This window comes from Panthera onca, chromosome A1, assembly GCF_046562875.1.
Source record: "Panthera onca isolate mPanOnc1 chromosome A1, mPanOnc1 haplotype 2, whole genome shotgun sequence".
Classification (NCBI taxonomy): domain Eukaryota; kingdom Metazoa; phylum Chordata; class Mammalia; order Carnivora; family Felidae; genus Panthera; species Panthera onca.
The window spans coordinates 169520755-169536046 of record NC_138339.1 but is presented as its reverse complement, the minus strand read 5'-3'; the positions used below and the strand labels follow the sequence as shown (position 1 = coordinate 169536046).

Below are 15292 nucleotides of genomic sequence, written 5' to 3'. Positions count from 1 at the left end.
ACACCCCCACCTCCCATCAGATAATTCTGCACCATGTGGTATCTTTATATTGCAGAAGGATTTTAGAAACTCTAAATTGATTTTTCCTCTTTGTTATTTCACTTATTTAAAAATTAAGAATTATTGCAATCCAAATTCTGATTTCTAAGAATTGACTGTAACTGACAAATACCATATTCTAATTTCAGAGCAGTTTTGGATTTTAAAAATATTCAGGATTGTCCATACTAAAAGAGTTCGGTCTTCTTTGAAGTTAGAGTGTTGATTGAAAGAATAATTGATGCAATTAGGATAAATTAATAGGGAAAATGGATTTGTGACTAATTTGTAAAATTACATTTTTTCCAGAAGGGACATTTTAGATATGGGCAGAAGTTGACCTTTTTGATTATTTTTAAAGTCAGGCCAAGGTTCACAGACTGGCTTAGAGTAAGCCAGAACTGGAGTGTTCTGGAATATTTGAAGCCAGTCTCATATGAAACTGAGAATACAGTGTAGGCTATGCTATATTTTCCCTTTATATTTATTGAGTCTTATTAGAAAGTTGAAGGAAAGAAGTTTCTATTACTCAGATGTGAATAGGTAAACTGGTCAGATACCTTCACTTAGGTTTTTGTTTGAAAGCATATTGTGGTGTCTACTATTGAAAGACTATTTTGGTGTCTTTGAGTTCTGGACTCTTACCTAGATTTTAATTTTTCAAATTTGTTCCTGTGTTAGTTTCCTAGAGCTACTGTAACAACGTGCCACAGACAGGGTGGCCTACCCAGAAGAAAAAAAATTTTTTAATGTATAATTTATTGTCAAATTGGTTTTGACAATACCATACAACACCCAGTGCTCATCCCAACAGGTGCCCTCCTCAATGCCTGTCACCCGCTTCCCCTCTCCCCCACCCCCATCAACCCTCAGTTTGTTCTCAGTATTTAAGAGTCTCTTATGGTTTGCCTCCTTCCCTCTCTGTAACTTTTTTTCCCCCTTCCCCTACTCCCTGGTCTTCTGTTAAGTTTCTCAGGATCCACATATGAGTGAAAGCATATGGTATCTGTCTTTCTCTGCCTGACTTATTTCACTTAGCATAACCAGCAGAAATTTATTTTCTCATAGTTCTGGCTAGAAGTCTAAAATGAAGATGTTCACGGTGTTGGTTTCTTCTGGTGGCCTCTCTCTGTGGCCTGCAGATGGCCATCTTGTCTCTGTGTCTTCCCATGGTCTGTCTTCTGTGCTGTGTGTTCGTGTCCTAATTTCTTCTTCTTTTTTTCAAAAAAAGAACATTAAAAAAAATTTTTTTTTAATGTTTATTGCTGAGAGACAGAGACAGAGCGCAAGCATGGGAGGGGCAGAGAGCAAGGGAGACACAGAATCTGAAGCAGGCTCCAGGCTCTGAGCTGTCAGCACAGAGCCCGAAGTGGGGCTTGAACCCACAGACAGCGAGATCATGACCTGAGCTGAAGTCGGACACTTAACTGACTGACTCACCCAGGCGCCCCCCTAATCTCTTCTTTTAAGGACATTAGTCATGTGGGATTAGGGCCCACCCTAATGACCTCATTTTAAGTTAATTGCCTCTTTGAAGACCCTGTCTCCAAATACAGTCATATTCTGAGGTACTAGGGGTTAGGGCTTAAACATATGAAATGGGGGAAGAGGGGGGACACAGTTCAGCCCATAACATAAAACCGTTATCCTTTCTTCATCTAGTTATTTGTGTTGGGAAGCTCGGGGAAGCTCTATAATAGAATCTCTTCAGTTTTTACTGCCACACTTGAATATAGCCATTATTTTCAAGGTGAGTTTACAAGAATCCTATGTTGGGGCCCATTTCCCAATGTGCTTTTTATCTTTGAGTGCTGTGGATCAAAATCTAATAACTTTAGATCTTTATTTTGAAATCCTGTATTCTCAGAAGGTAGAGCATCAGAATTTTAATAGATGTATGCTAGATTCTGTTCTGGACAAGGAAGCTCTCTGAACCGAAAGAGCACAACCAAAAATAATGGCATCTGTTATACTTTCAGGCTGGAATAACAACAAACCGAACAGGGATCTGTTATGCCAAATACCATTATGAAACTCAGTTTTATATAACAGGGCAATTTCCTCATAATTCAACAGGTAGTTACACCTAAACTACTCTGTTGAGTTGAATCAAATAGGTTCTGCTTACCAAAGAGAGCGTTCCCAAACCAAGTCTTGTAACATTTGTTGGGTTAGATTTGATGTATTTATTTTTTTTCTTTTTTCTTTTTTTAATGTTTATATTAGAGAGAGAGAGAGAGAGAGAGAGAGAGACAGTCTGTGAGCAGGGAAGGGACAGAGAGAGCTGGAGACAGAGCCTGCACAGAGCCTGATGCAAGGCCAGAACCCATGAGCTGCAAGATCATGACCTGAGCCTGTCAGGTGCTTAACTGACTGAGCCACCCAGGTGCCCCAAGACTTGATGCATTTAATAAAGATGTTTCGTAAAATCACGCTAATTTTGCAAAATTACAAAAAACATTATTTGAATATTATTCTTTTTTTAATTAAAATTTTCTTTTTCTTTTTCTTTTTTTTTTTTTTTTTCTTTAGAGAGAGTGCACGATCAGGGGAAGGGCAGAGAGAGAGAGGGAGAGAGGGAGGGAGGGAGGGAGGGGGGAGAGAGAGGGAGGGAGGGAGGGGGGAGAGAGAGAGAGAGAGAGAGAGAGAGAGAGAGAGAGAGGCAGGCAGGCTGAATCTGAAGCAGGCTCCAGGCTCTGAGCTGTCAGCACAGAGCCCGACACCAGACTCGAGCTCACAAGATTGTGAGATCATGGCCTGAGCCGAAGTCAGACACTTAACTGACTGAGCCACCCAGGCACCCCTGATTATTAGATACTCTTAATGTTCACTCACCAAATACCTCTTCTTTGTAACTCATATGCCTTCTCTATAAAATGAGAGTGGAGTATTAAGGAACAGGATCATGCATATGGTGGGATTTTGTAAATTTCAGTGCTATTACATGTTAGGTATGTTGGTTGGGTCATCTTTGGGGACACCTTCTGCCTTGACTAGGCAATTGGGCCACCATTTACCAGTTGACAATTACAACCAAATACTTCTTCATTTAAGGAATTTTGAATACTTTTCATAACCCTCCTTCTCTCTCATGGCCAACACATACTTCTTTGTTCTGACTTCTCTATACTTTCTGTGACTTTTTTCTCTTTTGAACTTCCCTCAGTGTTAATTTTCATTTGAGGTTAACTTAAGTGTATAATTAGAATTGCCTGAATTTTGCTCTTCTTGAGGAAAACTTGCCTGTTACTTCATTACCTATTCTTTAAATCTTAGGAATTGTTAGGCAAATAACACAAAATATTTAAAAGTTTAAGTCAGAGAAAACCTCTTGAACATATTATCTACTATTGATTATTTAACACAGTGTATTTTGATTAAAGAGAAAATGTTGACTAAGGCAGATATCTTTATTATTATTTTAATGTTTATTTGAGAGAGAACACAAGCAGGGGAGGGGCAGAGAGAGAGAGAGAGAATGAATGAATGAATCCCAAGCAGGCTCTGCACTGCCAGCACAGAGCCCGATGCGGAGCTTGAACCCACAAACTGTGAGATCATGACCTGAGCTGAGATCAAGAGTTGGATGCTTAACAAACTGAGCCACCCAAGATATCTTTATGTTTGATTGAAGATAAAATGTTGATCAAGTCAGATATCTTTATTTTAATAATATTTTATTATATAAAACAAACTTTAGTGATGTTGCTTTAATTTGTATTAATTTTATGTGAAATTCTTTCAGATGTACAAAAAAATTGCAAAATGTTACAAAGATGTTCTGAACACCTTTCACTAACATTTACATTTGCTTTATCCTTTTATCTATGTCTCTCTCTCTATGTCTTCTTTGCCTGGAACATTTAAGGGTAAATTGCAGGCCTGGTATCCCTTTACTTCTAAATACATCTGTATTTCCTAAAAACAAGAAGAAGATTCTTTCTTTCTTTCTTTCTTTCTTTCTTTCTTTCTTTCTTTCTTTCCCTCCTCCTCCTCCTTTTTGAGTGATGGGGTGGGGGAAGGGGCGGAGGGAGGGAAGGAGAGAGAGAGAAAGAGGAGAAAGAGAATCTTAAACAGGCTCCATGCTCAGCTCAGAGCTCAATGCTGCACTTGATCCCATGACCCTGGGATCATGACCTGAGCCAAAGTCAAGAGTCAGATACCATCCAGGCACCCCAAGAAAATTATTTTACATTACTACAGTGCCATTATAAAAATCGGGATATTAACGTTTACATATTATGTATCATCTAATCTACGGATCATATTCAGATTTTACTGGTTGTTCCACTAAAGTCTTTCAGGGTAAAAGAAACCCATTTTCTGGACCCTACATTACATTTACTTGTCATACCTCTTTTTCTCCATCTAGAACAGTTTGTTAGTCTTTTTTTTTTTCAACTGTGATCTTTACATTTTTTCATGAGCACAGGCTCTTTATTTTATAGAACATCCCTCATGTTGCATCTGTCTGCTTTCTGATGATTATATTGAGGCTCTGTATCTTGTGAAGTATACAGAAAATGTACTGTCCTCCTCTGACCACCACGTAGGAGACCTGCGAGGTCTGTTTATCCCGTTACTGCTCAGGTTGACTTGGTTAACTGATGTCTCTTGCATTTCTTTACTGTAGAGTTACTACTTTTCCCTTCGTCATCAGTAAGGTATTTTATTGGGAGTTACTTCGGTACTGGAAATGTTTCATGATACTTTCACTCACTAGTTTTAGATACTTCACTGTTTGTATTTAATGAGAAATGAGGTTAAAGATTGCGAATGGCAGACCCAATGCTGGGAAGACTTGTTTTTCTAAGTTTGTTAGTGTTGAAGTTTGATACATTAAGAACTCAGAGGTGAAGCAAAATCAGATTTATCTCACTGTTGGATTTGATAAGCTCAGTTATTTATATTTGGGGGGGGAAATACATTTAAAGGAACAAATACATTTGAAAACAGAGTGGCAAGAGGTCTATACACAAACACAGATATTAGTGACAGCTTGCTGGTGATCAAGAAGACAAAACTAAATGAAAATAGCAAATGGATTTATAAAAAGCTGGATGTTTGCAATCATCTGATGTAGGCATATAGAACTATATAGACTCACTCTAGCACGATTGTGTGTTCCATAGTATGACATTTCATGATTGTAGCTGTTTGCACCTATTTGAACAAAACATCATGGAGAGATAGGGGCATTGCCAGTACAAACTGATTTATCAGCTACTAACAGACCCTGCAGAGTGCACATTCTCTCACTAATCCCAATCACAAATTTGTCTTCAAGGATTCAGAAATTCTGACTTGTTTTGGGCTTTTTTTTTTTTTTTTACTAATGTGTAATTTTTGTGGTGGGGGTAGTTTAGGTCTTTTGTTGACTAAACCATGAGATTTATATACTAGAATGTCAGTGTATTAATCTTCAAATGCAGAATCATACTATTTAGTGTATCCTTATTCATATACTTCTTGGAACTAGCACCCTTTCTACTGGGTAGAAAAATTATGTGTGAAGCCAGGTTCTCAAAAATTTTTTTGTCACAATAAGGGAATTCATTTTTGTATTTTGAATATTTAGGGCATGGTTTCTAAAAGTGTGTTCCATGGACTTCTCAACCCATAGGATATCGTCCAAAAGCAGGTGTGTGGGTGAATAAGTGCTGTATAATACCCTCCTCTTGAGAATCCCAAAGCATATTGACAGATTAATGAGTCTGAGGAGTCTTAAAAAAAAAAAAAAAAAGAAGAAGAACATATTTAACTTAGGTGAAATCAGTGTTTTCTGAATAGAAGTGACATAGAAACCTTGTGGGTTTTTTTTCCCCCCTTCCACATAATAGTCCTCTGAATATATGTTTATTGGCATTAAACTTATGTAGATGTTTCTTCTGGTGGGACAAGACAAAATTGTTGGCCTACCAGACACCAGTCTTTGAGTCTCTCTTTGAATAACCTTTCGTTCCAGTTAGCTGCCTTCACTTTCCATTGATCCTCACTCCCTGCCCTTTTTTTCCCCCCTTTTAAAACATATTTTTAAAACTTCTATTGAATTATATTTTGGCCTGGGAACTGTTTTGTCTCTTTGTATATCTCTGTTCTGATCTCTTAAGTATGGAATTTGACTTGCAGAGGGGAACCTGTTTCCAAGTTCTCAGAAATGGGGCTATACATGGTTATTTAAACAATGTTATGCCTACAAGATTCCTGGTAATACTAAGGCAGGGTCTAAAGGAAATGTTTCACACATCCAGTTGAATAACTTCAGAATTATATTCAAATGTATTTAGAAATATTTCTTTAACAATACTTGAACCTAAGTGGGTATGTTTTTTAAGTTCTGCAAGTAATGAGTTTTGCCTTTAGCAGCTAGTTGTTATTCTAGTTACCTACTTAATTATTTTATTTTGATACGATTGTAGCTCACTAATTGAGATTGAAAAATGTGTTGTTTCTGTTCTATAATTCTAAGTTGGTGTCAAGTGGGTCCATTTTTGGATTTCGTTTAATATGGGTCTTACATACTTTTCTCTTAGACAGTTACAGAAAAGTCTTCTAAGGTAAACAGAGCCTTATAATGAATTTGGGTCTTTAAACTTTAATAATACTGTGTTTTATAGAAGACAACAGCACCTAATTATGCAGCTTTTTATGTTTACTACATTTTTTTAAGTTTTTTTTTTTTTAAGTAATCTCTACACCCAATGTGGGCTTGAACTCACGACCCCGAGATTAAGAGTCACATGCTCCCCTGACTGAGCCAGCCAAGCGCCCCAGTTTACTACATGTTTTTATATGCATTTTTACATGAGGAGAATAGGAACGTCATACCATCTCTGGAGTGACCTGAATGCCAGCGCTGCCTCTACCATTTGCTGTAGATGTGTCTCTGGATTTGCTGCTCACTTATTCATTCAATATATATTGATTTGCCTAGTATATTTTCTGGGCACTAGCCAGAGGAGGAAATTAAGTCATTCACTTTTAAAATTGTTTTCTCACCTATGGAGGTGTATGAATAGTATTGATACAAAGCCCTTGGCACATAGTAGGCTCACTTTGAATAGAGTGATAAGATGCCTTCCCATTCAGATTTGTTTCTAGCAGTGATAGAGGGGCTTTACATTGTTCCCTTCTTGTTATATTTATCATATAGAATCTTGTTTCTCAAAAAACCATAATTTGCTTTGAAAAATTTAATTTTTGAACTATCTAATAAGATCTTTATTTAGTGTCACGTTCATTTTGCAAAGGGTAGATGCTTATTTTAGTGATGATTTGTCATTAAAATTATGTCAAAATGTCTTAAAGTGTTGAAACTGTAAACAAACTCATAACACACACAGAGCTAATTATGGATGCCATCTGTTTATTTTTACAAAGCTTTTTTCTTTTTTTTTTTTTTTTAAGACCATGGCATTGTCTGCTTATGATAAGCTTCGAGATTATTATAATGACTAAGTCCTGTCCTTCAATTAGTGTAGTTGAAGATGGGAAGACAATTCGTTTGTTCATTGACCTTTTCCCGTGTCAGAGTTTATGAAATCGGACATGTCATGATAAAGAAACTATTAAGAGGTGCATTTGGAACATGCTTTAGTTTTTATGAGAAAAGAAATTGGTATTTAAAGTAACAGATGTGGCTAAAGTTTTAAATTTTTAAAACTTCTTCAAGGTTTTTGATGAGAGACATATCATTTGCTCCTTATCAGTGCCATAAGTGGCTTTTTTGTAGCTTCGTTAAATTTAGCAACTTGCGAGCAATCAAGCAAATTCATAATGATGTGTATCCCTGTTAGCATCCCTCTATGTCAGTGCATGTTTTTGTACATGTGGATCCCATGTGTGAGTGTGGAAGGCCAGGGATCCCCATGACAGCATCATCCAAAGTAGTTATCGGCAATTTGCTGAGAAAGCAGAGTGATTTCACTGGCTCAGTTTTGCTATTGTGCATGCTAAGCACTCCCCATGTAAGTCTGAAGGGGAAACAACCTGCAGGATCCATCTGCTCCTTTCTGCTACACTGCATTGATGTAAGAGTACGCTAATCTGGTTGCTTGTCAGGACAGGTTAGTGAAAGCAGGAGAGTGAGTGAGACCAGGCTAGCTTAGTGCTTTGGAAAATCATAAGCTGCCTCTGTGGATGCCATGCTATGTGTAGCAGAACAGTTGATTACCAGCCATACCGAGGATTGCAGCTAAATATGTAATTTTCAGATAAGAATTAGTTTCAGAATTGAAAGTGGGAAGCATTGCTGGACGACATCTAATTAAAAACTGAGACAAGTGATACAGATAGTTTACAAATACTTTTTAGGCATTGGCGTTTTTTTCTTTTTTTAAATCATGCTTTGTATTAGATTGTGCTTGTTTAGTTTTATTCTCTCGGTTTTTTAGTTAAAAATGATTAAATGTTATGTATAATTAACCCCATTTTGTCCAGGAACTGCTGAAATTGTTCTTGCCTATTCTGTTTATTCCCTTTTCCTACACCTATTGACTGGCAGATATTGGCCTTGCAGGTGGAGCATCCTGTCACAGAATGCATTACTGGCCTGGACCTAGTCCAAGAAATGATCCGTGTTGCCAAGGGTTACCCTCTCAGGCACAAACAAGCTGATATTCCCATCAACGGCTGGGCAGTTGAATGTCGGGTGTATGCTGAGGTAAAATGAATGATGTTCACAGGAAGCATGGTGGTTGTGTCCCGAGACATGGGACCAGGGAAAACTAAACAGCAAGAGCAAGTTAGGGCTTCATAACCCATGTGATGTGTTTGCTTATGTAATAGAGAATCAAACCAGGCAAAAGAGGGGGCAGTTTTGACGCAATGCAAAATAGTTTTAAAAGACCGAGTTTGTTTAAGTTCTGTGTATTTCTGTGCACGGGCAAGATAGCCACCAATCAGTTTAAGGGGCAACAAAGCATTCGTTAAATGTTCTTGCTTTTGTTAAATATTCAGTATGTTTGCATGGACCAGGGTTTTTATTTTGTTTGTTTTCAGATCACATTTGAAACGAACAGAATCATTTATTTCTCTGTTGTTGTTTGTCTTTTGCTTTTTGTTTTTAAGAGCCTACCCTGCATACACATTAGTTGTTAATATTAACTTAAATTTTTTTGCAAGTTTATTTTCTGATAAACCTTATGATTACATGAAAGTAGTGATTGAAATTTAAATTGCAAAGCTTTCATTCATAATTTTAATTATGGAATTTACTCCTAAGCTTTCAGTCCAAAACTTTTGTATTATCTTATAACTATATTAATCAGATAATAAAGCAATCAACATCTGAAAATGCTTTTTTCAATGAGTGAAACAATTCAAGGAAGCATTTAATACTATCTTTTGCTTTTAGAATTCAAAGTCCTTTAAAAAAAATAAATTAATGGTACCTGTGTTTAAGAATACTTGAAGTTGTTTTGAAATGTTTTTCAAGGATCTTGAGAATATACTTGCCCGGGTTATTGTTCTTGCTTTTTATCATATTTTAAATGGTATTGTTATGACACTGAACTCATTTAATTTTTATTCTGATGATCTAAGATATTTACAAGTGAGGCATATATCTAATAATAGCACATGAAAAGTTTTTTTTCAGGTCTTTACTTGAAGAACCAAAATTCTCCAATTTTGCCATATGTGAACTGTTTTGAGAGCAAGAAAAACAGTTATCTTTAGTGCACTACAGTTGCTGTTCTGAACTTGGGGATGTTTTGATGTAACGCCTAGGTTATTTTATTTTTGCCCAAGGCATTTGAAGACAATTTATAAAATGTTGGAATTTTACCAATTTCAATAAAGTATGACTAAGGTCAGGCTCAATTCTGCTTACATTTCAGTTTAATTTTTAAATACTTCTCTAAGTAATCTAGAGTGAGTATAAGACAGTGATCTTAGGAAATCGTGATTTGGTAAATACTGTGTGTTGAAAATAGATCTATAAATGCTTTTTCATTGTATAAATATTTAACCTTACTTTGCTGATTTATATTTCAAAGACTGTGCTTCCTTTCCTTTGAACTTTCAGGACCCCTACAAGTCTTTTGGTTTACCGTCCGTTGGGAGATTGTCTCAGTACCAAGAACCAATACATCTACCTGGTGTAAGTCATTAAGCTGCAATGCCAAGTGAGGGGTTAAAATCTTGATTTATGTCATACTTTTATGTTAAAGCATGTCAACACCAAAGGGTGTAAATAGAAGGACAAGTGAAATTTGTGGATAAATCACAGTTTTTTGTTATTTTTTTAAAAAAATATTTTGTACTTGGTGATGTGTAGGGAAGTCAGAATTCCCTTCACAGGGAAGTCTAGAGACATCTGACTTCTGAATAAATGATAGTTTACAATGTTCCCAATTCTTTTGAAAATGGTAATGAAAAAGATCACAGGATCCTAAGAATGGGAAATGACTTTTCTGTATTACTTTAATATTTTCAATAAATCTAACCTAGCTTCCCTGTATAGTCAGATGTCACGAAATTCAGCCTCTTAATTGAAATGGATTAAGGAAAACAAAGTGTGCCTCATTCTATTAAGTGTCACGTACTTTAAGAAGTACATATTTCTACCAGTTAAAGAAAAGTGATCACTGTCCACTTAATTCATAGTTCTTCTATATTTAATAAGTGTTCTTTAAATAGTTTTTGTTGCATATAAAGAACAAGGGCATACCCTTTTTCTTAAGGTAGTGTGTGTGTGTGTGTGTGTGTATGTATGTGTGTGTGTGTGTATATATATGTGTGTGTGTGTATATATATATATATATATATATATATATACACACACACACACATACCATTATGTTAACTAGTGGATGACAAGGCGGTACCATCTGTGAATATGATTATTCAGTCTGATTACTGGCATGAAGATGGTGAAAGATTACAGGAAGGATCCTAAATTTGAAGATGTTATTGGATATATGATTTATTTCACTTTTTAAATTGTTTTTGCCCATATGCGTTCTGAAGAGACTTGACCCTTTCTAGGCTGGGAGACTCCATGCTGTGTTCAAAGCCTGAAGGCAGAAAAAAAATTGTAAAGATTTAACAGGCATTATGTGACGTTAAATAGCAGATGAGAAAACCAGTATCATAGGGACATATCTAAACATTTTTTTAATCAAACAAAAAAGTATTAAATAAGAATTCATAATGATTACTCTAGTTGTTAGAAGTTTTCACCATGTTGTAATAGCTAACAGGATGTCAAACATTTTGCCCTCGCAAGTTTTTGCAATTTGCAATTTTCAAACGTGAGACCTGTTGAAAGTACAAGTGATAATGGACAAACTATACCCCCTACAGTCTTTGTCCCACCAAATCTTTCTTCAATTAATGCTGCAGCAGGAGTTTTATGTAATAACATTTGCAGTTGTGAGCCATCCATAGAAAGAAAAAACAATTAAAATGCCTTAAATGTTCTGCTTACTGCTGTTATTTGCTTGTGTGAATGTTGCATGTCAGCTAAATGGACCAAGGAATAGATAAAGTGATTGGGTGCGGGAGAGTGCACACCAAGCTTTGTCTATCATTATTGCTGGGAGCAATCAAATTGATGTCAGCAGGACAGTAGATGCGTTGACAGCTGTAATTATGTATCTCCATGGTGATCACTTTTGGCCTGTCATGGAGGCCCACGAGTCCCCTCCCTTGGAAGCATTTAATCAGATTGGGCTGTCACTTGTCAGGTAGACATGGTGGGCTGGGAGTTGGACTGAGGGGGAGAGGTGAATGGAGCATGAAGGGTGGGAGACGGCTGGTAGTTTCACACGGTCTACCGTTGATACAGAAGAAAGACATTTAAATTACGCTAGATGTTTTCTGAGCAATGGCTTGAGACCCTCAATACACAGGTGCCTGGGTGTTGGTGTTTCCTACTTGCCTCTTTAACTAGATCAGTTGGTTTTAATTTAGGAAACTTTTTGGTTATTACCCCCTTTTTTTTTTGGTCACAGGAATACATACTTCAACGTTAACTTACAGTTTGTAGTTTTCACTTGCTTTTTTAAGCCTACAATTTACTCATTCTGGCTTTGTGGAAGATTTTTTGTGTGTGTCTTTGATCACCACATTTTATAAATTTGGTAGTTTCTGTAATTTTGTTCTCAGAAATTTGGTTACAATTCCATTTGACTTATTCTTAAAGCTTTGTGTGCAAAAGCTAAGATATATATATGTTTTTGTGTGTAGCCTTTGTTTCCATCGGGGAATAGCAACTTAGTTTGACTTTGAATTCATTGTTAGAAATAAAAAAAAAGCTGATGATTATTTGAAAACTACATAAGCAGGAAATTATAAGTCAGAGTCTTCATGCTTTGTTACAGTTTTAAATTACAAATGTTGATTTGCTAATGAGACATGTGTTTGATTAGAGATGTGTGTTGATTATGTATAATACCTCTTGATTTTACCCTATGTATTTTTAAATTAAAATGACATACCTTCTGTGATCATAATTTTAGTAAATGAAATAGTTATATCTAAGAGCCCTAGGTAACTTAACTTTCAGAATGGTGTTGTTCAAAGTGACTAAAATTTTAAATTATGAACCAGAGAAGAGTGTAACAAATAATCTTTACTGTCTATGTTATTTTACCAGTGGGTTGAACATTAAAGTTCTGCAGTAGGTTTGTAGCAGTTTACATAGCAAATAGGAGGATATATTTAAAGCCAAAGATCTTAGAATTTTTACCCATCTCAATTGGAAACACAGCTTTAGCAAGCATGCTCTGGTTTTAAATAATACCTGGTGATAAAATAAGCTTTTTAACTTTTTGCTACTAAAATTAAGAAAATACAAGTTCAGAAGGCTCTTTTCTGCTATGTAAGTTGGATGCCAGCTGCCATTTGGGGGCTCTGTAAATGTGGGGAGAGGGTAGATTATGATTTTATTGCTTTCACAGCTGCCCCATTAATTCTTTTCTAGTTTTTATCAACACTGTGTATTTCATAGCACTGAAGTATGTTTTCAGAAAATAGAAAGCCAGGATATTTTTAAGTGTGCTGAGTGACTGTCATTTAAAATTGAGATTTTCATATATGAATGTGAATGTAAATACAAATAACCATACTTTTGTGTTTGCAAATGCAGAGATAAAAGCACTCTGAGTTTGTTATAGTGTTACCTTCTAAAACCTTACGAAGAGAATAATAGTAGTGTGATTTTTTTAAAGATTGAAACTATGCTTTATCTTTTGATGTCACTGTATAATAAAGCCATCATCATACCCTCATGTGGATATCCTAGACAAGAGGTTCTACATGTGGTCCCTTGATAATTGCCTAAATTAAAATATTAAAGGCCTAACAGCCGCTGTGTTGACCTTTTTCTGCCTTGCTGCAGACAGATGAGCTGCTGTTTATTAGGAAGGCTTCTTCCCACAGGTGAAGAGCTATGTGAGCTTCCGCTCTTCTCTTCCCACCCCTTTACGATGTTGGGCATCAAAGTCCTGCTGTTCTGGCAGCTTCGATTAAATTCCTCTATCTTCAAGACCCCTAGGACATGCTTGACAGTCTTAAGTATTTTGATTAGCTTTTAAATACCTCAGATTCCAAAACTTAGGCACAATAATTTAATAAATATTTCGTCCTCAGCAACTGCTCATTTTAAAAGTTTTACATGGCTAACCTCTGTGCCTTACTGCTGGTATCAAACTGGGAGATGAAAACAAGAATCAGCGATGTACTAACTAACTTGTTGGCTGGTTAACAGCAATCAGGCTCTTCAAAAGAATATTTTGAACTTGGGCTATTTTTTTTCCCCCATGAAAATTGCAAAATCAGAACTCTAATTGGGGCTGTGTCCTTACAAAGCAAAGCTATGAGAAAAGCTGTGTAAACATTAAAGTCTCAGGGGACTGACAGTAACAGAGAAAAAATGTACAGTTGAGAGGGTAAGGCAAAAAAGGAAAGTGTTACAGACATGAAAGTCGCAGGACCAGCGTTCTTGTAGAGCTGATGAGCAGAACTCCCGAGTCCTGCTGCATGGCTTGACTGGGGTCCTCCCTGAAGCTCTCAGAAGGGTACAGTGGGGAGTATGCCTAGAAGGGGCATCATTCATGCCATGCTTCAGTTGGAAGACACCATCAAATAGCTACAAATGCATCCCAGGATAGTGATGTATAAAGTTTTATTGTTGTTATTTTTTGCAGTTTCTTCGTTCCTTTGTTTAGAGTGAGAACAAAAAAATGCATTATACTACATGGTATAACAGATCAAGATAATTTGGTCTCTATATGGTTTAGATTGTTCTTCTGTTTTCCAGAAGTTGAAATGTTACTTGAGATTAAATTATCCTTCTGCTCCTTGGAAATTAAATTTGTTGTTAGAAAAATATCTGCACAATATGAAGTTACTTTCATTTCTTTCTTTCTTCCAGGTCCGGGTTGACAGCGGCATCCAACCAGGAAGTGACATTAGCATTTATTATGATCCAATGATTTCAAAAGTTAGTTCGATTTCTTAATGGCTTTGTACATTTTTCTCCTGAAAGACAGTGGAAGTATTAAAGTTAAAAAATCTTAAATTGATCCTTTCTCTGAATCATGTGCTGTGTAATTAAACAAGTAATTATGCATTGATGGAAAAGTGAAAGCAGAGCAGATTTTCTTTCTCTTGAGAAATTTCAACAGCATGTTACTTTGTAATACTCCCCAATCAAGTCAGTCATTTGCTCGTCCCCAATCAAATCAAATGATGATCCCCTCCCCCAACAATAATAAAGTTATCTAACCAGTGGCTCCAATGCAGCCGATACAGTGAGCATGAATTACGTTATTTGGTCATCCCTAGAAATTACCTGAGGTGGAAGTATGGATGGCTTGCCACGTCAAGGAGTTGAGCTGATAGGTCATGTTTTTTGGAATACTTTTTACCATTTCTTTTCCATTTTTATGAATCACTAATTACTTGTGGTGATTGCACATAATTAAGTTTTATGTTAGAGTACAAGATGTCTTTTTGCCCACCTGTCTTTTGAAATTTGACTTCCCAGAATAAATTAACAGTGCTGCTCAAATTTTTAGGTCTTTCAAAATCATTAGAATCTTAAGATCTCATAAAATGTAGGATTCTGACTGCAGTAGTTGAAACTGGGGATTTCATGGGGGCGCCTGGGTGGCTCAGTTGGTCAAGCATCCAACTTCGGCTCAGGTCATGATCTCTTGGTTCGTTAGTTCAAGCCCTGCATTGGGCTCTCTGCTGTCAGCACAGAGCCCATTTTGGATCCTCTGTCCCCTTTTCTCTCTGCCTC

The 15292-nt window shown here is 36.5% G+C and overlaps 1 protein-coding gene across 7 annotated transcripts in view; it reads left to right on the top strand.

The window, feature by feature from the left end:
- PCCA (propionyl-CoA carboxylase subunit alpha) overlaps positions 1-15292 on the top strand; it is a 413047-nt gene that overhangs the window by 184304 nt on the left and 213451 nt on the right. For all 7 annotated transcript variants that reach the window (XM_078432172.2, XM_078432163.2, XM_078432167.1 and 4 more), the window contains 3 exons: positions 8558-8701; positions 10067-10141; positions 14420-14488. In XM_078432172.2, the coding sequence (XP_078288298.1) occupies positions 8558-8701; positions 10067-10141; positions 14420-14488 (288 nt within the window). The remainder of the gene's footprint in view (positions 1-8557; positions 8702-10066; positions 10142-14419; positions 14489-15292) is intronic.